The 25,794-nt window shown below is 38.4% G+C and overlaps 2 protein-coding genes across 2 annotated transcripts in view; one reads left to right on the top strand and one right to left on the bottom strand.

Moving 5' to 3' along the window:
- The window catches only part of LOC136439528 (tRNA-splicing endonuclease subunit Sen54-like), a 38,406-nt gene extending 27,425 nt beyond the window's left edge, over positions 1-10,981 (top strand). The window contains exon 10 of the mRNA XM_066434945.1: positions 10,830-10,981. Within this exon, the coding sequence (XP_066291042.1) occupies positions 10,830-10,980 (151 nt within the window). The 3' untranslated portion in view covers position 10,981. The remainder of the gene's footprint in view (positions 1-10,829) is intronic.
- An 8,198-nt stretch (positions 10,982-19,179) lies between these two features.
- Positions 19,180-25,794, bottom strand: part of LOC136440051 (rRNA methyltransferase 2, mitochondrial-like) — a 217,257-nt gene continuing 210,642 nt past the window's right edge. The window contains exon 4 of the mRNA XM_066435820.1: positions 19,180-19,280. The gene's annotated coding sequence lies outside the window, so the exon portion shown is untranslated. The remainder of the gene's footprint in view (positions 19,281-25,794) is intronic.

The following is a 25,794-nucleotide window of genomic DNA, read 5'->3' as shown; positions in this document are numbered from 1 at the left end:
TGATTATTATTCTCTCCTTGGTTCTGAAATGAATTCATATGGAATACCCATTTTCCAAACTGGCATTTTTTTTTTAACGAACTAGCTCAGTGCAAGGCCATAGGGGACCACTCATCTAAGCACTGAACCAATTCTTACTGTAGTAGCATCTCTTCATCCTAGGTCAGAAATATCAATGCTCGAGACAAGTATTGACTTCACTGACCCACTAGGAGAAGCAGGGGTTACGAAGGCTGCTCGGGAAATTCCCTACCCCAGCATAGCTGTATATATCCTCATTTCTCTTTTCCCCATTTTTTCTTCCCTTGTACATCTTAAAAATTGGACTTCATAACATACATGTATATAATAATAATAGTAGTATTAATAATGGTTTGTTGGTCAAAAATTACCTGTGCAATGGCAGCCAGTGATGAATTGCTGCAGAGTTTCCAATGATATAATACAGAACAGATACATATTTGCTCCACACTTGCACTTTGTGGAACTGTCGCAAGGGTCTGGGCGGCTGCCATTCGGCACCAGCAGGTGACCTCAATATGACCTTCCCCAACTGAAGTCAGGTACCCATTCACACCTGGGTGGAGTGAGGAAAGTCATGTTAAGTGTCTTTCCCAATTGCAAGGGCACAACATCGGGGCATATCGGGGTTTCGAACCTGGGACCTCTCAGTTCTGGGCAAAACACTCTACCGATTGCACCACACGATGCCACACAAAAGCAAGCTACAAGTCATTTCTATGTATCATGCATACCATGCAGTAACCACAGCCTATGATATATGTCCATGTAATAATTACATTTTTATCAACATCAAAGTCTTAGAGTGCAGACTAGCTTCATCCATAATCATCTATAATTCATCGCATTGCTTCAGACTTACAAAATGTACTTTGAATTATATCTGATACTGAAACTCCTGTGAAGAAAAAAATTATTTTGTGTAGATCCAAAAGAAGAAGAAAACTTAATGATTTGCTAATAATGTACGGTAATGCTAGTAAACATAAATTACGGTGTCTTTTTTGGTTAGTTCATAACAATCTGGCCAAAGAATGAACCATCATAGATTTCTGCTACATGTCAAAATCATTGATTACCTTTGTCACTAATTATGTTATATTTTTATCTCTAGTCCTGTTGATACAAAAATATTGCCATTTTAAAGGACCACCTGTGGCTTCATAATGGCAGGTTTTTTTTGGGGGGGGGGCATTTTCCGAGTGGAGAATACTCCGCAAAATTATCTTCAAGTTGCTGCTATTTACCTTAAGTTTACTATAAAGCAGCTGTTGTTCCTTTCTTGGCTTGAACAGAGTGCTAAAGATATAAGACTGTCCAAATAAAAAAAATCACCACATGGCCATATTGCAAACAACACTTATTTTTATTGTCTAGTTTAAATCGTCCCATGACCAGGTCAGTCTGTTCCATTTTGGGGCGGAAAGCTTTTTACCTCTGAGTCATCGTCTTTGAATGCAGGGTTGTCAAAGAATTTAGACAGTTAACACTTGAGTCTCTCAAGCTCGCCATTCCGGTGGCATTTCTGCTGTTGCATTCAACACTTTCCCTCGATCACAATTATGAAACACTGAATATATGGTTATACAACAGATTTAGGCAAACTAGCATAACCTTCACCTCTACAGGGGCTTATTGTTGAACCTGAATTCATAGTGCTTACAGCATGAGTCACAGGGGAGGGAGTTAGGAAGCTGATGTAAAAACCATTTTGTTATAGTGCTTAGGCCACAGCAAGTAATTTTTTTGGATGACATCAGCGCGCTCATTAATTTTCGACTGAAGTCTATTAAAAAAAACAAGAAATTTCATTGCCATCCGACGGTGGTCAACATGCCAAAAATTGGCAAATATACCTTGCATTATATAACGTCCTTGGTTGTAATAAATTGAGATGTATACACAAGGTCCTTCATTGCATATGAATACCCAGTGTAGCTGCTTCAGATGACGGTACAACAAGCTCTTTTCTGCATTTGTTGTAGTTAGTCTATTGAAATGTATACATTATCTACAAGGACATGTTTACTGTTGAGGTTTTATTATATATGAAACCTCATTGGTTGAATACAGGTCTGGAGTAAAAGACCTGTTGGTCGTGATATCATATTTTGTCGCCTCAATTCTTGTTTGACAAGATTTATGATCTCGAATTTGAAAATATAGGAATCTTGTTTTTTTTTGCCTGCCTTGTTTTTTTTCGCCCTATCTCATTTAGTTTTGGAGTCTGCGTCCATAAAATTTACTTGCTGTGGCCTCATATTGAACATATCATGACATGGCATCATTTATCTTGATTGTTTGTATTCCTCTGTAATTTGTTTCTGTCTGTACTCATGTCACAAGCTGATACATGTATAATCTAAGGGCCTACATGCAAAAGGAAGTGTAGTGTACTCATACATATGTAACCTTAGGACCTACATATGTGCAAAGGAGTCCCAAAATTCGAGCTGTGTACCACATTTTTGCCCAAGAGTGCACCAGTGCACCTTGATATTTGTGTAGGTTTATTTACTTTAAAGTTAAAGGTAATATCGTATGCTATTGCCATATATATATGTATACAGCATATTCCTGGCTTCTGAGTGTCTGTTTTATTTTGACAATATTTCTATGTTGTGCACCCAAATATTTTCCTGTGCACCTAATTTTTTATATTTTTTAATGATTCCTGTTGTAAAAACAGAATGATTTCTCACAAACTCTAATACCTTCATTTGGTCTTTTTCGAAAGGGAGTGTATAAGGATCCATTTGTATTCTTGAATCCTGCCAAATTGGAAGTGTTTCTTAAAGGCAACTAAAGCAATATTAGGGCAAAAAAATAGAAATTAAAAAATGCTGAAATCTTTATTGTTACAGTAGTGACATTTACTAACACTGTCTAGCACATTTGTGTAATAACTTCATACTTTGAGCATTTTTAAACCGTGCAAAAACATGCCATACGATGACCCCTTGAATTCGGAAGCCTACAAAAACTCTGGCGACGATTTTCAGTGAGTTCTCACATTACAACGAAGTCATATTTTTGCATCATGGACGTCGCTATACATTGTGTTGTTTGAACTAAATCATTGTATAGAAATAACTAAATAACTTGAATTTCAAAATACGAGTTTCGGGCCCTAATATTGCTTGGGTTGCCTTTAATTCTTTGATATTCTGTGACATACCTTCTATTTCCTCTTGCTATACCAGCAATGTTTTCTCCCACAGTCTAGTACCTTGCCTTGGTCTATTTCTAATGCAGTCAACTTTTTACCATTTGGAAAGGTCATCTTTTTTTGCGGTTCCGTTTTTCTTGACTAGCCCGTACTTGCAGAGTGACATGTAATCCATCTCATGTTAGCCACGCCAGGAAGTTAAATGTGACAGAATGAGTCCCGGATATCCCGTGCTGCCACAGATAGCTCAGGGTATACCTAGGGCTCGAAATACTGTGTGCATGTGCACCTGTGTGCACCCAAAATTGGAGCAGTGCACCTAATTTTTGACTGTGGGTGCACCTAGATATTTTTGTAGGCTACGGGGTAAAGGTACTATTGTACAATAAGCATACAGAATATTCTTGAAATGTAAGCAATATACTATTTTGTTGTACTTTATTTGATGTATCACTTGTTTTAAATTTTAAGGTTAGCTATAGAATTACTGATTGAAGTCAGTCTTAAGAGCGTTTTGCTGACATTCAACTTTATTCTATGTGGTGCACCAAATATTCTTTCAGCGCACCTATTTTTTGGGGTTGGGTACACCAGTGCACCTATTTCCAAAAATGAATTTCGAGCCCTGTATACCTGATAGACAAATACCCACCAGTAAGTAATAGTGCCATTTCTAGGGAAGATAGAATATCGGATGTGCTCCCTGCCACATTTGTAGTGTTACTGCAGGGCAAAACAAAACTTTCACATCCTCTACTGAAATGCTATTTATATTATGTATACGTGTATGACATGCAAAATTATATTAGAAAATGTCTACCACATTCACATTCTGAGAACAACACCTTCCGTGAGGTTATTGTTCACAGCAAGGAGAATAAATTCCATTGTTACAATAATTCTTAAGATGATTATGTACAGTCTTCATTAAATAGTTAATTAGAAATTAGATCAAATACCCATCTTATTTTTGTATTTCTTACATATTTTGTGGACTTTAAGCCATTTATGTATCTACCGGCACGCACAGAATATTTTATGCAATTTGAATATTTTTGATCTGAAAAATAATTACATCAGTGTGACTTTGTCAGAAAACATGTTATTTCTGTTTTTGTCTAATATTACAGCTTACTACAGTGTCTTATAAATGAAATAACCCAGGATCCCTTGATAAAAGTTACTTGATTACAGATCAGTCAAGGGCAAATTCAAGCTATTTACTAGATCTAAAAGCAATTTCCTTGATGTCTGCCATGCAGAGATATTTGTGATTCCATTTTTTCTGTTATTGCTCTCCATTCAGTCCATGCACGGTCAACTTAACACAATCGCTGCGGACAATTTATAGTATCATTACTTCCGCTATCAGACAATTGATAACTTCAGTGTACTGTGAAATGTATAGATTGGAGGCAATTATTTACAATTTGCATCTGGACACTGAGCATTCAATTTTGACTCATACTGTGTCTGGGCATACATGCAGTGTTCACAGATTCACTGAATAGAATATGATGATGATTGTAGGTGTCAGCACATTTTGTGCAATGTGTGCTTTCTCTACTCAATTAGGCCACACCATTTTAATTTCTTGGTTAACGGAATTTTTAAAAAGATACTACTGGTAGATTGGAAAATCAACAGGAAAACAGAATCTCAGAGGAAAGTTTGTACTTTGGTGCACACAATTTCAGGGAATGAACAGGGTCAGGTGCAAGTTTTCACCCCAGCCTTCTGTTTTCATAATCTTTAATTAAGCTATCATCAGCTAACTTTTGACATTAAAGTGGCCATTTGGCATCCAATTCCCTATTGGTTAGGCTACACCAAGTAATTTTTATGGATGACGTCCTTGGGAGACCCTAAATCTAATGCGAGAGCGCAAAAAAAAAAAACAAGATTGGCCGAAAAAACAAGACGCCTAGATTTGAAATATAATAGTCGAGGACACATGTTAGGACACAAATTGAATGAGAGAACACAGTGTAATAACAACTAACAATCATTTTATTCATTATGAAAACAACAATACTTTGAAGAAATCAGTTGAAGTTGAACCCCAGTCGTTGTCCTGTCCTGTTTCTTTCCATCTTCCATTGATTTGCGGCACTGTCGTAACTCTTCGGTCATTATTACAGGAAGCTGAATTTCTTGGGGTTTTTTTCTGGGAACAAACCAAAATCAATGCGCACGTGGACGTCATCCATAAAAATTACTTGGTGTAGCCTTACAGAGTTAGGCAGCAGGGAGAAGATTAATCCCCGGCATCCTTTTCTTGTCAAACTGCCAGCTGCTTAAAGTGTGCTTTGATTCCCTTTTCTTATCATATATCGCAAACACCCTTCACCTTGACGATCAGTAACATGTTATCCAGCCAAGGATTCTGCTGATAAATGTTGCAATTTCCTGTTGGGAGATTTGTCAACTCTAATGTTCTCTGATAAGGCCTACTTTAAAAGTGTTGATATATTTTGTGTGCATACAAGACATGCATACACATGATACGTTTATGAAACCATCAACACAGTGCACTCAATAACTCCATGAGAATTGCTGTTCAGTGTGATAAATGTAGTCTAATCTTTGATTATCTAAATCTTCTCTAAGCCACGTGTGTCCTTTTCTTGTCAATGGTGGTAATAAACATGTGTATCATCATCTTAACCATCATCCCTACACAAAAATCGAAAGGTAGTTGTAATTTGCTATGTGTTTGCTATATGCTCTCTCTCTCTCTCTCTCTCTCTCTCTCTCTCTCTCTCTCTCTATAAAACAAAATGCGAGGTTTCTATCTTTATTTTTAGACAGCCTTCACTCCTCAATAGTCAAAGGCACCATCCACTTTAGTTTCCTCTTGGTTGTGTCTTAAATTAGTGTCCCCTTGATTTAACTACAAAGGGAAGCATCACTATAGATATAAGGGTCACAGGCTAGATATTCAGCCTTGTTGGAGCATGCTTATTTGTTAAAAGTGAAGGATGAGAATTTTTTAGTTTCCAATCTCCAGCTACTCACTGCATGCTTGGTATCACTTTTGGTGACTTCAATCTTCAGTTAAAAAACAATATTGGCCAACTTCAAATTAAGGTGACAGAAAATAATGCAGAAATACAGAATAAACACTCTGTGGCCAAATGTGGACATCAAATTTCACAACATGGGGACTAATGATATTGAGACAGCGACATGATTTTTCCCCAGTTGAGAGAAATTTGATGGTTGTATGAAGTTCAAGGCTTTTTTCCTGATATTGAGAAAATTCCGCACGACACAGCGATACCTCAGTGGGAGTCCCCAGACAGCTTCAGTCGTGTGTACAGGCAACCTTGCATGTCTCTGATCACTCCCTGCTGTAATAGTGACATTGCTGAAAGGTTAGCATTCTCCCTGCAGAGTTCTGCTCTAAGGCCACACCAATTTAATTTGTTGCTTCTCGGATTTTTACTGAAAAAAATCATACCGGCGGCAAAAAAAAAATTAAAAACATTTTTTTTTGCAAATAGTCTTGGGTGAAGATAAGGGTAAATTACATAACATAAAGAATAAGAGTATAATATTTTTTTATTCAACTTTCAGCTTTGCGTGGCTTATTTTATGCAATGCACCCCTTTCTATGATATAGTACACTATAATTTCAGTAAGAAAATTACCTTTTGCCATGTGATATATAGATTGATATTGAGAAATAGTTTTAGTAAATGAATATGATCAATGTGACCACACTTTCTAAGTATGTGTAGGCCTTTATAATCTATTTTGGTGGCTATCAAGTTTTACAACTGAAGAGATAGTAAAATTGGGGGTTAAAAGTTGTGAATGGGAATGATAACCAATTTTTTTTTTTCAAAATGGGAAAAACAATACAGGCTATTCTGAGAAGCAACAAAATAAATTGGCGTGGCCTAATCAAACTGAATACAAATTTGGTAAATTGTCTCCCTCCCAAGCCCATGTATCAACTGATCGTAAGATAGCTAGTAACTCTGCTGTGGCAACACTGGTGCTCATAAATGTTTGTCCAGACCATATATGTCAAGGTCCATCCCTCCTGTAGCAGAGAGTCCTCTTTAATTTGACTTACATGTACTAGGTACAAACAAGAAGAATTGGCCAGCTCTGAGAAAGGACCATTTACTGTAAATAACTTTAATATAGCGGCAGGAAAATATAGCGGTTTGGGGAAAATGGAGTAGGTCATAGCACTTAATTTTAACGGTGTTAACAAACATTACTGTCTCAAGTATCAAATATTAGCGATAATGAAATTTTAGCTGTTGACTAGTAGCGACCATTAAATCAGCTAAAATTAAGTTACAGTTGACAAATAAAGAAAAAACAGTCCCAGTATTTTTTTTATTTACATTATATCTCCATCAAAAATGGAGATATAGTTTTGTGTGTGTGTGTGTGTGTGTGTGTGTGTGTGTGTGTGTGTGTGTGTGTGTGTGTGTGTGTGTGTGTGTGTGTGTGTGTGTGTGTGTGTGTGTGTGTGTGTGTGTGTGTGTGTGTGTGTGTGTGTGTGTGTGTGTGTGTGTGTGTGTGTGTGTGTGTGTGTGTGTGTGTGTGTGTGTGTGTTATAACTGAAGAACCTCTACTAGATGGATTATAATGATATTTGCTATGTGGTTAGGTGATGGGAAGACGATGGCCAAGGTTGATTTTAGGCCCCCTGGTATGTGACCTTGGTTGTCATTTGCTTTCATGAAGGAAGATTTTTTATGTCTATATCGTTGTACTTTAACTGGCAATTTACATAGATAATTTGAATGATGTCGGGTCATACCTGTACAGAATACACAGGGAAATGCAACTAGACTGTAAGGCCACACCAATTTAATTTCTTGGTTAATGGATTTTTATTTTCAAAAAAAAAAAAAATTTAGAAACAAATCATGAAAACAGAAGGCTGCCCCAGCCTTCTGTTTTCATGATTTCTTTTGTCTAAAATTTTTTTTTTTTTTTAAATAAAAATCTGTTAACCAACAAATTAAATTGGTGTGGCCTAAGGTGTATATAAAAACTTTCCCTTGGATCTCGGTTTTACATGACTGTATATGTCATGATTCTAAGCTCAACTTTGACGTCATGACTAGAATTTCTCAACTGAGTGAAACAGGTGAGAATACTGACTGCTTGGCATCTTTACAGCTCAATTCCCAGGGTACATGACACAGTATTGATCTCCATTGAAAGGGCAAGATTTGCACTTTAAAACTGTAATACCTTCAATAATTGTATAATGTAGAGAGGTCTATTGGGGTTACACATGTAGCTCTGTATTCTTAACTTCTTAACATCTTAACATCCAATCAGACACTATCAGGCCACACCAATTTAATTTGCTGGTTTGTGGATTAAATACTGAACTGAGTAAAAAAGTCTCGACCAGAAACACTGTCAGTTTGTTTTTATAATCATGTTTTCCTGGCATGCAAAAAGCTATATTTTTATCTGGACTTATTGAATATAGAAATATTGAATAAAAGTTTGTCTGAATATAAAGTTCCTGTTTTTAAAGGCAACCAAAGCAATATTAGGGCCAAAAAATGGAAATGAAAAAATGCTGAAATCTTTTTGCTAGTGACATTTACTAACACTGTTTAGCTTATTTCCGTAATAACTTCATACTTTGAGCATTCTAAAACCGTGCAAAAACTTGCCTTATGATGATTCCCTTAGTTTTGCGAGCCTACAAAAACCCTGGCGACGATTTTCAGTGAGTTCTCACATCACAACGATGTCATATTTTGCATTATGGATGTCGCTATACATTGTGATAGTGTTGTTCGAACTTATCATGACATTGTATAGAAATCAAAAGAATAAAGTGACTTTCAAAATCCGATTTCCGGGCCCTAATATTGCTTTGGTTTCCTTTAATGAAATATCTTGAGCTAGGAATTGAACTGCCCAAAGCTAATCATGCTATAACTGTCGTTTGACACATAATATCTCTTCCAGAGCCTGGTCAATGACCTGTAGATAATATACAATAGAAAAAGGATTGCAGCTATGTGTGCAATCAAGTCCCTTTGTGTAGTAATCCTTTGCTTGCCACTGAGCAGTGCATTCCACTCAGGCTTACCTTCCATCCATGGTAAACTGGCCCCATAGGGTGTGCGTCTGCTCAGACTCCCATGTAGAATGCTAATTATAACGTTCTTGATATGAGGAATAGCAATATAGCACAAGTGAGACTTTATTTCATACATATTATATAGGCCACGCCAATTTTTTTTGTTGCTTCTCGGAATAGCCTCTCCTGTTCTTCCCATTTTTAAAAAAAAAATTGGTCTCTATTCCCATTCACAAATTTTTACTCCCAATTTTACTATCTGTTCAGTTGTAAAACTCAATAGCCACTAAAATAGATAATCAAGGCTTACACATGCCTAAAAGGTGTGGTCACATTGATCATAAGTTGTAATTTTTCATTTATCAAAAGTATTTCTCAATATCAATCCATATATTACATGGTAAAAAGTAATTTTGTTACTAAATTTATAGTACTGTACTAGATTAAAGAAAGGGGTGCATTGCCTACCATGTATGTCTACACAATGTGCTGTATATATTTCACTGTATATGTCACTTACATGTTAGTTAGGTTTATGTTAAACGACCTGTATCTAGCCCCTCGGGGCACGAACATACAGTAAAGGTCTTCTTCATATTAAAACAAGCCATACAATGCTGAAACTTGAATAATCCTCTTATACTTTATGTTATGTTAACCTTTATCTTCACCCCAGACTATTTGCAAAAAATTGAAATTTTTTTCGCCCTGTCGTACCAATTTTTTTCTGAAAAAGTCTGAGAAGCAACAAATTAAATTGGTTTGGCCATAGCAACTGATTGTGGACACATTCTTTTTTTCCTGACTGGATTGTGAATATTAATTCCAAACTGCAAAGCACAATCCGAAAGAGCAAAAGCCAACAGCGAGAGTATATGTTGGTCACGATTGAATGACATGCAAATGTGTCATTAACAAGCTGGAAAAAAGCTTTCAAATACTAGTATTGTGCTGCAATAAGAAATAGGTGGTACACATGTCGTATCATTTACTATATTGAACTTGACATGATAATGCAAAACAAAGATGTAGCAGCTATCATTGATAGTTTTCTTAATGTTGTTTGTTACCACCATGTACAGAGGTTTTTCTATATTTTTGGTGTGTCTGTATCTGTGGTATTTGAAGGCAATAGAGTTGCTGATTTCTATCTGGTCAGCTCATGGCATGGGGACACTATTAGGAAGTTAGGTTGTTTCATTTTCTATCTTCAATTTCCTATGCATGCCTGTTGCCTTTATCATTGATAAAACCTCCTTGGTTGCATTAAGAGAGCCAGTAGGTAAATATAAAGTGCATCAGAATCGGTGAGTAATTCATAATGATGAATAAAACAAGTCTTAGAGATTCACAAAAGCGAGATATATTTCGTGGAGGTACACTCATGGTCAATTAACCAGCCTTGTCTATATAGCGGCCACCTGTCCAGTTTTCGCCGGTCCCTTGAGTGACCGCTATAGACAGGTTTGACTGTATGAAATGTTGAATTTCTTGTCTCTTGCAGGTTTTTGAGACATATTTCGTGGAGGTATGAGATTTTCGGTTTCTGGTTTCTTGCAGGTTTTCGGAGCCGGCACCTGACCTGGCGCTGATCGTGCAGCTGAACCAGCGGAGCTCACCCGTACCGCTCCTGTGGGCTGTGGTGGACAACGGAGACATCTCCTTCTACAGCTTCACGGAGGCAGACCTGCCCGCGGATTACCATATGTGATGTCAGTATATAGAAGCATATATAGAAGCTACTTGACATGCTGAACCTCTTACGCCCTGTTGTTGTTGGCTACAATTCTCTTGGTTCGATATCTTTTGCTATAGATACAGTCGTGTGAATAGAAACCCTCCTCGCGTAGGGGCCCTGCTCTTCAGCGACGGTAGACACGGTTCTGGCACCGTCGCCACCAAAACAGCTTCAGCCAATCAGAGGGTTTGCTAAACCTCATCTCAAGCAAAAGCGCAAAGGATACTGGGAAGCTATCAACCAATCAGGTTATGTCTCACATCGTTACTTTTAGTTCAGAACAAATTAACCGCCAAATAAGGATAGCTCATTAATTATTCATGAGCAACTGTCAGTAACGGCGCCAGAACCGTGTCTACCGTCGCTGAAGAGCAGGGCCCCTATGCAAGCGAGTCAACAACGAATCGAGCTATAGGGGTCCTGCTTTAAGGAGGGTGGTGAATAGGTGGCTGTTGTGATATGTCATAGCAAGAATATGCCAGACCCAGACCATGTTCATACCTGGATTTGTGAATCTGGATTCAATCCGGCATGCAAGGGATTGATCCCGATTGGATCCGCCAGATCCACCTCCTGGGGTGGATTTGGCTGATCTGGTTTGACCTTTGACCTTTGACTGGGCCATTCAAACCAGGATTCACAAATCTGGATCAATCATGTGCCTGGGTGGATCCAGATTCGCAAATCCTGGTATGAATGAGTCAGCCAAATCCACCTTGGCAGATCCAATCTGGGATCAATCCTGAGCCTGGGCGAATCCAGATTTGCGAAGTATGAACAGGGTCCTGGAGATGCCTCAGAAAATGATTGATGGCTGTCATCTTGCCATAGTTTACATCGTTTGTTGATTTGGTCTGATCTGGTGATAGACTGCTGGTGACAGTTCTGATGACACTGTATGAAAGTCTTACTTAGGCCACACCAATTGAATTTCTTGGTTAACAGATTTTTTTTAATTGTAGGCCACACCAATTTAATTTCTTGGTTAACGGATTTTTATTTTCAAAAAAAAAAAAATTTCAGAAAAAAAACTAATTAAAACAGAAGGCTATTTTTTTTTCTAAAATTTTTTTTGCGAAAATAAAAATCCGTTATTAACCATGCATCTGCAATGTATTTCTTGTCACACAGATCTTTGGCTCTACTCAAATCACACTCTATATACATGGTCAGTGGGCCGCTCCTCCACAAAGGCTTTACAACACCCAATGGCAAAATTAATTTTGGTTTGCTTGTAAGTCTTACAGTTTCAGTCAAACAGATATACACATTGATATTAAAGAGATATTTATAAGAAACATCCAGTATGAAGTCAACTCTCATTATACATGTAGCATGTTGACAGAATAAGGCTTCCCATGACTATATATGTCTTGATCATTGTCCTTTGGTCTTAGTGATTTTAGGTATTCTATATTTCAACTGATATCAGTGTCATGGATGTATATAAATATGATCAAATGATCAAATAAAAACCATTCATTCATTCATATAATATATTTCTCTTCAATTCTATGTGTTACCTTTTGGCTTGAGTGCATAATGAAATGGAGGTAAAAATACCAACATCAGTATCCATAGAAAAAGCATTCTCAACTAAGTTAAGCCATAAACAGAATGCTTATTTTATCTGAGGAGATTCTAAATTCAATTATAGATTAACATTTTGTCATACTGTAAATCTTGTACTGTTTGCGGCAGTTTCATTTTTGCGGTGCTTCTCCACTGCAAAATCATGCCACCGCAAATATGCTTATTTTGTGCTACAGTACCGTTGAACAAATTTTTTTTAAATTCGCCAAAAATCTTCATTTCAAAATATACTTGTTGACCTGCATAATTCTTGATGTATATACTATCATGTACACTCCTGCAAAGTTATAATAATAAACATCAAAGTACAAGCCAAGGACAGCGAAAGCCTGCTTTCCACTTACACTGCAAAATGAAATCCCCAAGGCCATGAAAATGAACGAATTTCCTGGAAGAATGATTAGAAGAAGTCTGTCGATGCCCACCGGGGTTAGCCAACCAGTAATAAGGAAGTGGGGTTCATTAGAGTGCATGGATACCAATAGCTTTAGAAATAACAGTTTGTCACCAGGAGGCATGGATGAAACTGAATTAGATGTATCTCCTGCTGTCTCTTGTTGCAACACCATCATCCCACACAATGACAGTAAATTAAAAGAGTCGCACGCCTTGTTACAATCCACCGAGGCCATCTCTGTACAGGAGTGGAGACTTCCGTAGAAAACAGAATTAGATGTATCTCCTGCTGTCTCTTTCAACACCATCATCCCACACAATGACAGTAAATTAAAAGAGGTCCAGCTTTGTTACAATCCACCGAGGCCATCTCTGTGCAGGAGTGGAGACTTCCCAATATAGACACAGTTTTCCGCGACATCTCCTAAATCAGCCGACATCTGGGCAGAGATGTCGGGACGCATTTATACACACCAACAGGAAGTACTGCAGGACACCCGTGGAGTTGGAATGCAGCAGTGGTACATGGTGATAAATTGTGTTTCAAGCTAAAAGTTTGCTTTCAATAGTACTTTCAATGACATTTGTTAACTTAGTAGAATCACAAAGATATCTTTGATAGCCTGATTTTACCGATCATTACTGTATGTGTCATAGCCTGACCTGTAACGCACCGTAAAATTGATTATACTTCCTGGGAAGTTTTGATAAATCCCCTTACTAGTATAAATTATGGTACAGTTGTTATAGCTTACATTAAAATCGGTCACTTGATCTCCACAAGTTTGCTAATTAGCCTGAAACCAGATATCTGGGACCCGACACATTTTGTTTATACGTGCTCTGAAGCTGTCGGGGACTCCCGCTGAGTTGTCGGGCGAACACTGTAGATATGTCGGCTGAAATTTTCCCGACATCTGGAAAAATCCTCATCAAGACCATAAAATTCCTGTTTAGACGCAGAAAAAAAGCTGTTGCCTGCCAGATATCTGCAGTCCCGACATCTAGAAAACCTGTGTCTAAATTGGGCCTGTAGTTGTCTAAACTCCATAGAAAACAATCATCCCCTGATGGATCATGAGTGCTTGTCCTGTGAAAACAGGAAGGAGGAAGCGCCAGGTGGATGATTAAATGATTTGAAAGCTGATGGGATGTGCACTGAGTGACGTCAGCTGTGCACCATTTTGTATGAAGACACATTTTTTGTTATAACAAATTATTGAGTTTTATATCATTTTATAGAGAGATCTTTATTGACACAACAAAAGCACAGCGACTTTCGTAAGGTCTACTACATACATACATACAAACGAATAAGTGCATACAAATGAGTTTGATTACATACAATCATATGGGATAGGGCAACATATCGAAATATCGCATGTGATATACTTATACATTGCTTGTTCTAATGTCCAAACATTCTTTGATGAATATACCTATCTGTACACAGTAAGGATTATCACCTCCTAGTATGTAATTGAATCTATCGACAGAACGGAGCGCATTGAATTCATTTGAACAACCGGATATAAAGGTGAATAGCTTTGAGCGTTTATCCTTATATCTTGAACAATTCATGATAAAGTGACTTTCATCTTCAATTTCATTTGGGCAGAATGGACAAAACCTTTGATCACGGGGAATTTTACGATACCTTCCAGCTTCAATGTTCAATTTATGGCTACATATTCTTATCTTTGTAATTGATCTACGAATTTCAAAATTATGTATGCTTGCGAGATACTTTTCTTGTCCATATCTTGTCTTTAAGGCGGAATAAATGGACAGTTTTGAATTGTTTTGAATAGAACTATGCCATTCTTGTATATATATATCCTGCAGACGTTGTCGTAACTGGTTGGTTAACATATCGGTCTGATATAGTCTAGGGTTTGTCCATACATGCCCAAACCCGTTATAGTTAAGAATATCATTAACATGGTTCACCCAGTCATGATTACCAGAATGTAGAACGTCGTAAGCTTCACGTAACAGGGTATCTTGGGGTAAATTTAATAAACGATGCCAGTATTTGATAATTTGTATCTCGGCCTTAATCTTGATTGGGAATGTTCCTAATTCGCCACGGATACCGTCATTGGATGATTTTCCATGCACACCGAGTAAAAATTTATGGAAATTCATATCAATAATATCAAATTCTGGTATATGTGGAGGAAGACGTAAATTTTCAATTACTAAGTTGTCTTTTTCTAAATTTAGGTCAGACGCCAGCCTGAGTCATTTATCTTTGTCTATTTTTTTCTCAAAACGAATCACATAAGAATGGGTGGAGTCTGAACAGACACTTTTTCTAATACTTGCAGGAAAACTATCCTCCAGACCAAGTTTCTTTAAAAGAATAGAGAGTACGTTTTTTGGAGAAGATTGAGGAATTTGTTTAGATACAATATATTTCACTGTTTTAGAGGTTTGGTCGAAACATGTTAGTTCGGCTCCATATAAAAATATAGGCCGTACAAATTTGTCAAATAGGCTGAGCCCTAAGTGAATTGGAATATTTCTTTCAGAATATAGAAGTGACTTGAGTTTGAATAATGCTCTCATGGCTTTAGTCTTTAAATACTTTCTGGCAGTTTTAAATTTACCCGAAGACGTCAGGGGAATACCAAGGTAAGTATAACTGTCGGTAACGTTTATTTCTTTACCGTATATATAGAATTTATTTAATGATATGTTTGTGGCGCCTTTTGAGAAAACAAGCACCTTCGTTTTAGATACATTCACACTTAGTTTCCATTTGTTGCAATACATTTCCAGCTTACTTATACAATTCTGGAGCCCATCTTTGGACAATGAGATCAAGGCAAGGTCATCTGCCCAAGATAAACAATTTAGTGATTTGTAACTTAAAGATGCTGGATCACATTCATCACAATCAAAGCATTGCGGCAGGTTATTGATAAAGAGATTGAATAATAATGGGCTGAGGTTGCAGCCCTGCCTTACTCCACAGGTGGAGACAAAAGGACTTGACAAACCATTTTGTAGTCTGACTACATAATTAACATCACAGTACATGGATTGTAACACATTGAAGAATTTACCACCAACACCATAATTCGATAATTTATAGAATAGGCCATCCCGCCATACACTGTCAAATGCCTTCTTCATGTCGACAAAGCAAACATATAGAATCTTTGATGATGCAACAAAATGTACAATGACTTTCGTAGGGACAACTACAAGCTACAAAATGAAAATACAAAATCTTATAATTCTACTTATACTAGATAATAAAGGCTGATATGAGAACATCTGTGATATCAGCTGGAGCTTATGATTATCTTTTATGTAATTACCTATTTTTGCATTCTGAGAGTTGTCTACAGATATGAATATTAAAATCTGCTTGTGGTATCTCCTTGAAATCTGTTGCACTCAAGCAAAGAAATGTGATTATCTTATTGCACAAAACATTATATCTAGATCTAAAGCAGGGAATTTCTAAGTGGTAACACAAAGAATCTACTCGTATGGTGCCTCTGATGGAAGATTTTCCTCTCCTTATGTGTAGGTAGTCATAATATGGCACTAGAGTAAAAAAAAACATCTATGTTTCGGTGAAAATACGCAAATACAATAAGTAATCAAGGTTTTCTTCGTTATCAAAGGAAGACACATTTGCGGGTATCGATCAAAAGAAATCAAATGATTAATGCTGATATGAAAACTCTTAGAAGAAGACTAGCGAGCAGAGTATGTGTGAACACCACATAAACACCTCGTATTTTCATCTTCTTTGATGTGCACATATGTGCTTCATTAGCGTGATCATTAATCTCTCGCCTACGGTGACATTTGCTAGAAGATAGAAGTCGTCCGACTCGCAAAAGTTACGCCCTGATTCCACGTGGATGGACTTTCACGTGGCCGACTTACTCATCCATGGATATACAAACTAGTGCTGCGTACCTAAACGTAACATCAGGTACAGGTACCGGTTCGGAGGTTTAGGTACAGGTCCGGCCTTGTATCTGTACCTGAACAATTTGAAAAAATTCTGAACTTCTTCAATAATGACATAAATAAACTGTTTCCAACTTGTCAGTATCTTTATTCAAAGAACATAACTAGGTTTCCTACTGCCAAAGTCCATTGGCCTTGCTATAAAAACTCCCGGCCTGCCTGAATGATCTGTTGCATATTAGTTACGCTGTTCTAAGGTATCACTTTGGTCACGTTTGGTGGTGCATGAGGTCAGGATATCAGTCACAAAATAAGCACATACTTGGTGTACATCTATTTCGGTACAGTACCGGTACTTCATGCTCCGGTATTTTGGACCTGTACCTAATCCATTTTTACGGTACAGTACCAGTACACAGTACCGGTACGCAGCACTAATACGGAATCCCCCCCCCCCCACACACACACGCACACACACATACACAGTCTGTAGTACACTAACTGAAATGTTAAGTTTGTCTGTCACACACCCTTCTTTTATAAATAGATGAGACCATTCAGTAAAAGTGATGACCACGTTGGTTAAGTGAAGTGACTAGACTTCAAAAATCTTTGGCTTTTCCTATCAACGCTACCTCCAGAATTCCCAAAGGTCACTCCCTATGATTTGCAGTATAGGTGACCTTTGTGAGAAACATTTCTGTTAGTTTTCGTCCATGATTATTGGAGCATGGAATCAAATTAAACCAGGATTACGCCCATTTCAGCATTTTAGACAGATTTGGGGTATTTTCAGATGTATGAAATGTATTACATGTAAAATTCCGTCTTCTCAACTTTCTCTGCTCTTGTTTCTCATATATTTTCATCCAGATACAAATTTTAATATAGAAAACCTAGTGCAACACCCTTTTCCCGCTGGAAAATGTCTGGAAGGCCATTTTTCCCCAGTACACCAGACTTCAGCGGTCAAAAGTCCTGATGAAGCTGAAAATTGATGTCCAGCACCACGGACAGGGCAATATGGTAACCCCGGAAAATTAACTGTTTCCTGGAAACGTACATCGTCATGAACAATAAACTAGACTCCAGGACATCAGTAGATGCTACGATGATTCATCAAACAGAATAGCCACAATGCCGATATTTCCAGTGACTATACAATCTTTATTTTGTTTTTTGTCAAGATCTTGCTACTATAATGCAAAGTCTGGATAGCCATTCAAAGTTGACATGAAAAGCAAGTAAAAATAATAGCATAGAATTGGCTATATTATCCTTAATTGACAGTAATGTACAGAAGACGTCGCAGTAAACGTTTTTCCTCCTTATCTCTAGTTTCCACGACGCCGGGGAAATGCACGGGATCGATTTCTGTCGACCCTGCTGTCAACACGCAAGGACGAATTAATGAAACCTCATCAGTGATGCCTGATGAATCGGTCCTGTGGTGATAGTGGCCGCCTAACGTCGTCTTGCCTTAAAAATGTAACATAAGAATGAATATGATTTAGTATAATCTGAGAAATTAAATGTTCATGACGTCTAGATCTTGTAATCACATTGTAGAATGTCTCCATCACTATTCACAGAAGAAATGTCTGTCTTAGCATCTTTTTTTAATAGTTAAGATTTTTTTACTTTTTGAGAAACAGTTTTGGGGAATTTACCAGGGGCTAGTTAATGATGTACACCGACCTGCGAATGCGAAGCAACAAGCCGTTTGGAACCTTAATCATGTCATCTGGGAACATCCTAATTGGATAGGTGTTTGGGGTAAGGTTTTCATTACGTTGGCTGTCTGTACTGTTTCAACTATTCTCCAAGCAGAGGTTTCGGTCGAGTGGGGTAGGAGCGTCCGGGATTTTTAACGTTTCTCTCCCTTAAAAATCCCGGACACATTTACCTAGTGCTGCATACCTAAACGTAACATCAGGTACCGGTACAGAGGTTTAGGTACAGGTCCGGACCTGAACCTGTACCTGAACAATTTGAAAGATTGACATGCGTTCTTCTGAACTCCTTTAATAATGACAGAAACATTTTTCAATTTGTCAGTATCCTTATTCAAAGAACATAACTAGGTGTCCTGCTGCCAAACTCCCTTGGCTTTGCTATCAAAACTCTCGGCCTGCCTGAATGATCTGTTGCATATTAGCTACGCTATTCTAAGGTGTCACTTTGGTCACATTTGACGTTGCATGAGGCCATGAGGTCAGGAGATTAGCTACAAAACAAGCACATACTTGGTGTAAATTTATATCGGTACAGTACCGGTACTTCATGATCCTTTATTTTTGACCTGTACCTAATCAATTTTTACGGTACAGTACCGGTACGCAGCACTACTTCTACCCCACTCGACCGAAACCTCTGCTTGGAGAAGAGTTTCAACAACTACGGGTCCAGACCTGCAGAGATATAATTAGATTAAAATAAGCCAGTAAGACGTTGTTTAGATTTCTATTTAAAAGGGCCGGAGATGATGATCTCCACATTGTTACCGCCGTGAAGGAGGTTCACCTCCAGCGGAGATACTGTTTTTGGTTGTGTCTGCGTGTTCGCAGCTATAACTCAAGATCCTTTTGATAGATTTGTCTGAAATTTGGCGTGTCGGTAAATAAAGGTGGTATCAAAAACTATAATTACCACACGGAGGTTTGTGCTCTACGTACTCTTGTTATATTTGTACCTGTATCCATCCATCTTTATTTATACATACAGATTTCCTGTCAACCTCCTTGCCAGTCAAATCTGACCTTTTGCGGCTTTCGTAACCTCTTATACCGCTAAATGTTATTATAAGATTGCATTGACTGGTGCTATTTTTGGTACCAAACCAAATCAATTTAGGTACGTGCCAGGTAGAATCGTGAGGAAGTGTACACGTATATAAAAATATTCATGAAGAGTTGTTGTTTTTCAGCAAATATCAAAACAGGTGTGTTGGTCTGTTTTCTTGATGATGATGATGATTTTATCGGTAAGGAACTCGCAGGCAACACAAGTACAACCCGAATTTCGTCCTTTAATTACAAAAATGCACTTTCTAAGGAGTACCAGAAAGATGATGGTTGTTATGTTGTTGCTGTTGTTGTAAATTTGATCTTTTAAGCCGATTTGTAAATGTACTTTCTAAGGAGTACATGAAAGATGATGGTTGTTTAGTTGTTGTTGTTGTTGTAAATATGATCTTTTAAGCCGATTTGTAACTGCACTTTCTAAGGAGTACCAGAAAGATGATGGTTGTTTTGTTGTTGCTGTTGTTGTTGTAAATTTGATCTTTTAAGCCGATTTGTAAATGCACTTTCTAAGGAGTACCAGAAAGATATTGGTTGTTTAGTTGTTGTTGTTGTAAATTTGATATTTTAGTCCGATTTGTATGCAAGTCTCTTCAAGAGACGCGTTTTGTATGATTTATGAAAGTGTCAAAGTCACTTTTCACGAAATAAATTTGAGAGGGGTATCACATACCCGCCGGGAGACAACTTATGCTGAGTGAGAATGGAGAATTTCATCTTGATATCGCAATTCAGACGTGTCAGGTCACTGCATGGATGTCTGCATAGACGTCTGAGGAAAAATCTCTCACGATATCTCGATGTAATTTATTCACAACGCCCGATCCATCTAATGCAGCCATTTGTCATGCATGAAGCGTTACCCGTTCCCACCCTGATCCCAGATTCAATCTGCGTTTGGAGGGCCTCCGTGCGTCTACACCGAAGATGAAATTGCTTCTATTTTTAGAGCTGATATGCCCGCTGTCGATGATTAACCATCATCGCGTTCTCTTCGCCGTATCGATCCCCGCTGAAGTTGAACCTGACGTTGATGGTAGGAGAAGGAGAAAAGGGCCCCTGGCCGCTTGAAAGCACCATCTGTCATAACGCCAAGCGTGTGGTCACGACTTTCTCGGCAGTATTTTTCAGTAAGGCCACAGCAAGTAAATTTTATGGATGACATCCTCCGCAAACTCCAAAATTAAGATAAGAGATAGGGCGAAAAAAAAACAAGGCGGGCCAAATAAAACAAGATTCCTATATTTTCAAATTTTGAGAACATAAATGTTGTTAAACAAGAATTGAGGCGACAAAATATGATATCATGACCAACAGGTCTTTTATACCTGTATTCAACCAATGAGGTTTCATATATAATATAAAACCTCCTTGATTCAACAATAAACATGTCCTTGTAGATGTGTATACATCTCAATAGACTAACTACAACAAATGTAGAAAAGAACTTGTTGTACCATCATCTGAGGCAACTACACTGGGTATTCATATGTGATGAAACACCTTGTGTATACAGCTCAATTAACTAGAACCAAGGACATTATATAATGTTAGAACAAATGCAGAAAACAGCTTGTTATACTATCATGGACAGGAACTACACTGGGTATTTATATGCAAGGAAACACTTAAGACTGTCAACGTTTACAACATATTTGCCAATTTTTGGGCATGTTGACCACCGTCGGAGGGCAATGAAATTTCTTGTTTTGTTTTTTTAAATCAGGCGAAAATTAATGAGCGCGCTGATGTCATCCATAAAAATTACTTGCTGTGGCCTAAGGCCCTGCCGATTTGTTCATATGGATGAAATCCTCTGCCGACCCCAAAAGTGATGCGAGCGTCCAAATGAAAACAAAGTTTGGCATCAAAAATAGTTACCTTCATTATGAAATCTACGTGGTCAGGAAGGATGAACAAAACTAAACACACTGAGTATGGTATACCGAAATATATATTCTTAATGTCTGTTCTTTCAAAAGTTCTTCTTTGACTTTGAAATTGACTCTAGCATTCTGCGACATTAGCATCAATTTTCCAAAATATTTTTTTTTTCAATTTGCAGCATGTATTTTCTCACGTTGTAGGTGCTTTTTACGATTTACAGTATGGCCGAAAACTTCTCTTTTTGGGGGAGCGGACGAAAATTGACGCGCGTGTGGATTTCATCAATGTAATCAAATCAACATGGCCTAATATCTATTACATGACAAGTGTAAGGATCCGATCCGTTTTAAGTGTTTTACGCCTGCTTTTGCAACATTTAGAACTCTTTTCTAGTGTTGTATTCTTTAATGGTTCGAACTCTCCGTTACGTTAAGAAACACAATACTAGATAATGTTGCAAAAACAGAATGAGCCGAATCGTTGAAACTGCTTGGAAATATCAATTCTTCTTTGAACAAGCTATCTGCCACCTAAAAATCAAGACCACAGCACGTCCAGGCCAAAAGATATAGAAATTGAAATTCCGCTGCAGTACCAAGGTCACATACCAGGGGGCCCAAAATCGACCTTGACCTTCGGCTTCATAACACCCGCCCACATACCAAATATCATCGTAATCCATCAAGAGGCTCTTGAGTTATGCTGACTGGAGTGGTGCGGAGGCACAAACAGACAAACACACAAACAGACACGCCCAAAACAATATCTCCATTTTTCATGGAGATAATAATGTGTGTATTCTCACTCATATCCGTCATTCGTCGTGACGGGATTTGAAAAGTTTGAAGCGAACTTGTTTACTAGTTTGTCCGCCGTTTCATGTAACGTTAAGTCGCTACTGAATGAAGTACTGACAATGGATACCAAGAAATTATAGTAATGGATATCGAAGATATAAGTCCTATAATCCTATATTCATAAGACTGAGGTTAGAAATACAGCTTACACTTCACTTAGCAAGCAGAAAAACACACTTAGCGCCCCGTGCTACAGGCTTCTATGTGGGTATACTTGTGAGAATGTCATGCCAAAGACTAGCAGTTGATATCAACTAAAAGGGACCTTTACACCATGTCTAGTACCTTAAAAGGCGCCTAGAAGCCTGAGCACGGGGGCGCTAAGTGTTTTTTTTTCTTCTGGTTGCCCACCGAGTCCGTCCTTTATACTTCTTAACCTTTGCATGGTTATATCTGAGTTCCACACGGCGCATATCTGACACGTGCGCAATTTTTGGTCCAGCCGACGCGTTTGATATGTGGAATGCCTGCCCCCAATAGCTGCGTGTTTGTGTGAATGCCTTGAGTTCTTCACGGTGGAAATTTCCGTCCCTTTCTCTGAGTTCTTGATTGCCCTATTCTGACTTCAAAAGGGTGGGCGGAGCCATAGGTACTGTAAATGCATTTAAGTTCGCGTGGTTTTTATTTCGCGCTAAGTCGAAATGGAATTTTCGCGGTGGTTTTGAGTTCGCGGCAGCGCGTAAGTCACATGCTGCTACAGTATTGGACAAAAATGTTTGCAGTGGTTTTAAGTTCGTGGTGAAACGGTCGTCGCGAAAACAGCGAACATAAAACCACCGCGAATATTTCTGCATTTACAGTATACCTATGTGTTGGTTACCATCATTGATTTTTTTTCAAAGCAACTTCTGCATAACTGTTTTTGTCTCCATAGCAGCGACAAAATAGACTTGTTGATCAAGATACCGGAATTGATTGCAATTTCTTACGACCATTGTATGCATACCATAACCCAGTAGATATCCCAAGACTGCTTCGTGGCGATTTTCAATACGTGCATGAAAACCTTTTCGTCTTCGAATAGGTTGATCTTATAGAAAAAAGTCAAGATACAAAGTGTTAATAGAGTGGGTAAGTTACAACGTTGTGTCGAATAAAGATATGGGCTTGTTTATTGATTTGTTGAATATGATAAAGATTTTTGCAGAGAAAAATATGTTGGAGGAAGAAGTATAGCTTCCGTGTCTTAATGATGAATAGGACTAGCGACAAGTATGTGAAATTAATGCGTGCATGGTGCACGCCGAAGATATTAATAATAACTCATGATCATGGGAACTTATTATAGTAAGGTAGTCATTAGTTTGACTACTGGCACGTTTCGCGGAATAAAATAAACTACTATATAAATTATCTTTACCATCGTGCTGTGTAAATCAACTCACACAACTTGAATAAGACATCATCTGCTCTTTAAAGGAGTCCTAAACTCCAGAAGGTGGTGTTATTTTCCACTAGATTAAATATCCATTAATACATAATCAGCCGACTTTTAACAGAATTCTGCTTGTGGTAAATTTTACAAGGTGTGTTTTTTAAAACAATATGATACTCACTAAACCCGTGCACACCCTACCAATGTATTTCCTATGCGTAAACATACATCATTAATCGTGGATATTTTCGGCATAAATGAGGGTGGTTATTAAGCACAACTAGAGTTCCACGACCTCATACCTTCGCCAAATGATTTTAACCTTATTGACTGACTTATACCACTTACTCTCTGTCCAAAGAGCTATTTACCACTCAAAAATCAGTTCCATAGCTTGTCCAGAACACGAGATATCGAAACAGGAAGTTCCGCTGCAGTACCGTAACAAGCCGCTAGGGGACCCAAAATCTAATCATTTCCTAGTCTCATCAAGACCTACCCACCTACCAAATATCAAGACAATCCACCCAAGCCTTCTCGAGTTATGCTGGTCTTTACGAACATACTGGTCTTTACAAACATACAAACGCTACCCTCTGCATAACCTTCTCGGCGAAGGTAATAAGAAGGCCAATTGTTGATAAGATGTAAAAGAACACATAGCAAGACGAGTTTTTCTTAACCCCCATGACATTCTTTTTATAATCTAACTTTTGTCAGGCCTTGTCAGGCACACTGTATTAGGCCATAGGCTGAGGTTGTTTAATCTAATTAATTAGAAAATAGAGGGTCACCTGGGGAATTCGGTAGAATACTGAATGCTTTTTGATGCGCACGGGACTAGCGGATACTTTATGGTATACTGTAAAAAGTATTCATTTTTTACTTCCTAAATTATCATCTATTATCTATTATCATCACACACACACATACACACACACACACATACACCCACACACAAACACACACACAACACACACACAACACACACACCTACACACACACACACACAAACACAAACACACACACACACGGCACCGGAAACATAACCTCCTTGGCGAGGGTAAAAATCGCTCTTCAGCGGATGTAGTACTGCCGAAAATAAAAAAATGTCAGGTAGAGCTCTCAAACTCGTTGGCCGATCAACTTTCCTGATGTGTGTGTGTGTGTGTGTGTGTGTGTGTGTGTGTGTGTGTGTGTGTGTGTGTGTGTGTGTGTGTGTGTGTGTGTGTGTGTGTGTATGTGTGTGTGTGTGTGTGTGACAGGTGCATTATGCACACATTGGGACTATCTTCGATGGAGTTAGTAAACGACGAACAACGGAGGTGGGGGGGGGGGGCAAATTGGCCACACACATAGCCGCAGCAACATTAGTGAAGGCTTGGACACTTGCCGGGTTGCCTGAGATGTTGGGTCTTGCCCTTCGTTAATGTAGACTGTCAGATACTGCCGTTTTGGCACACGTTCCATTTCCTCGGCAAATCCAAGTCATTTTTGTCAAGGGAAAAACCAGGATCATATGTGGGCCGACCCTGGACAACACTCCCATCTTCGCAGCTGACAGACATGACCTTTCACAGGTCTAACTTGTCATTCGTGTTTAGTATCGAGTCAGCAGCCATTGGTGTGTTAGGGAGTGTTTGGGCACGGGCGTCTTCTGCTCCTGACAGAATTAGGTCGTCTTTCCATTATGGTAGATCAGTCAGCTTGCAGCAAATCGAAATTTCTATTGTGCCTACCTGCCTACCTCAGTCCTGCCTACGTGCTCAGGCCAGAAACTGGCTCCTTGCTTTCCAGGAGGATCCTCCAAGCAGTCCTGTCCCTTGCCCTAGCCTCTGCTTCCCGACTGTTTAAGCCCGTGTCCTTCACAATTTGGTCTTTCCATCTCTTCGGTGGTCTTCCCCCGGGTCTGGGGGTATGTATCATAAACTCAAACCTGATC

Source organism: Branchiostoma lanceolatum, chromosome 8 (assembly GCF_035083965.1).
Source record: "Branchiostoma lanceolatum isolate klBraLanc5 chromosome 8, klBraLanc5.hap2, whole genome shotgun sequence".
Taxonomy (NCBI): domain Eukaryota; kingdom Metazoa; phylum Chordata; class Leptocardii; order Amphioxiformes; family Branchiostomatidae; genus Branchiostoma; species Branchiostoma lanceolatum.
The sequence above is the reverse complement of the archived record's forward strand: the minus strand, read 5'-3'. Positions and strand labels throughout refer to the sequence as shown.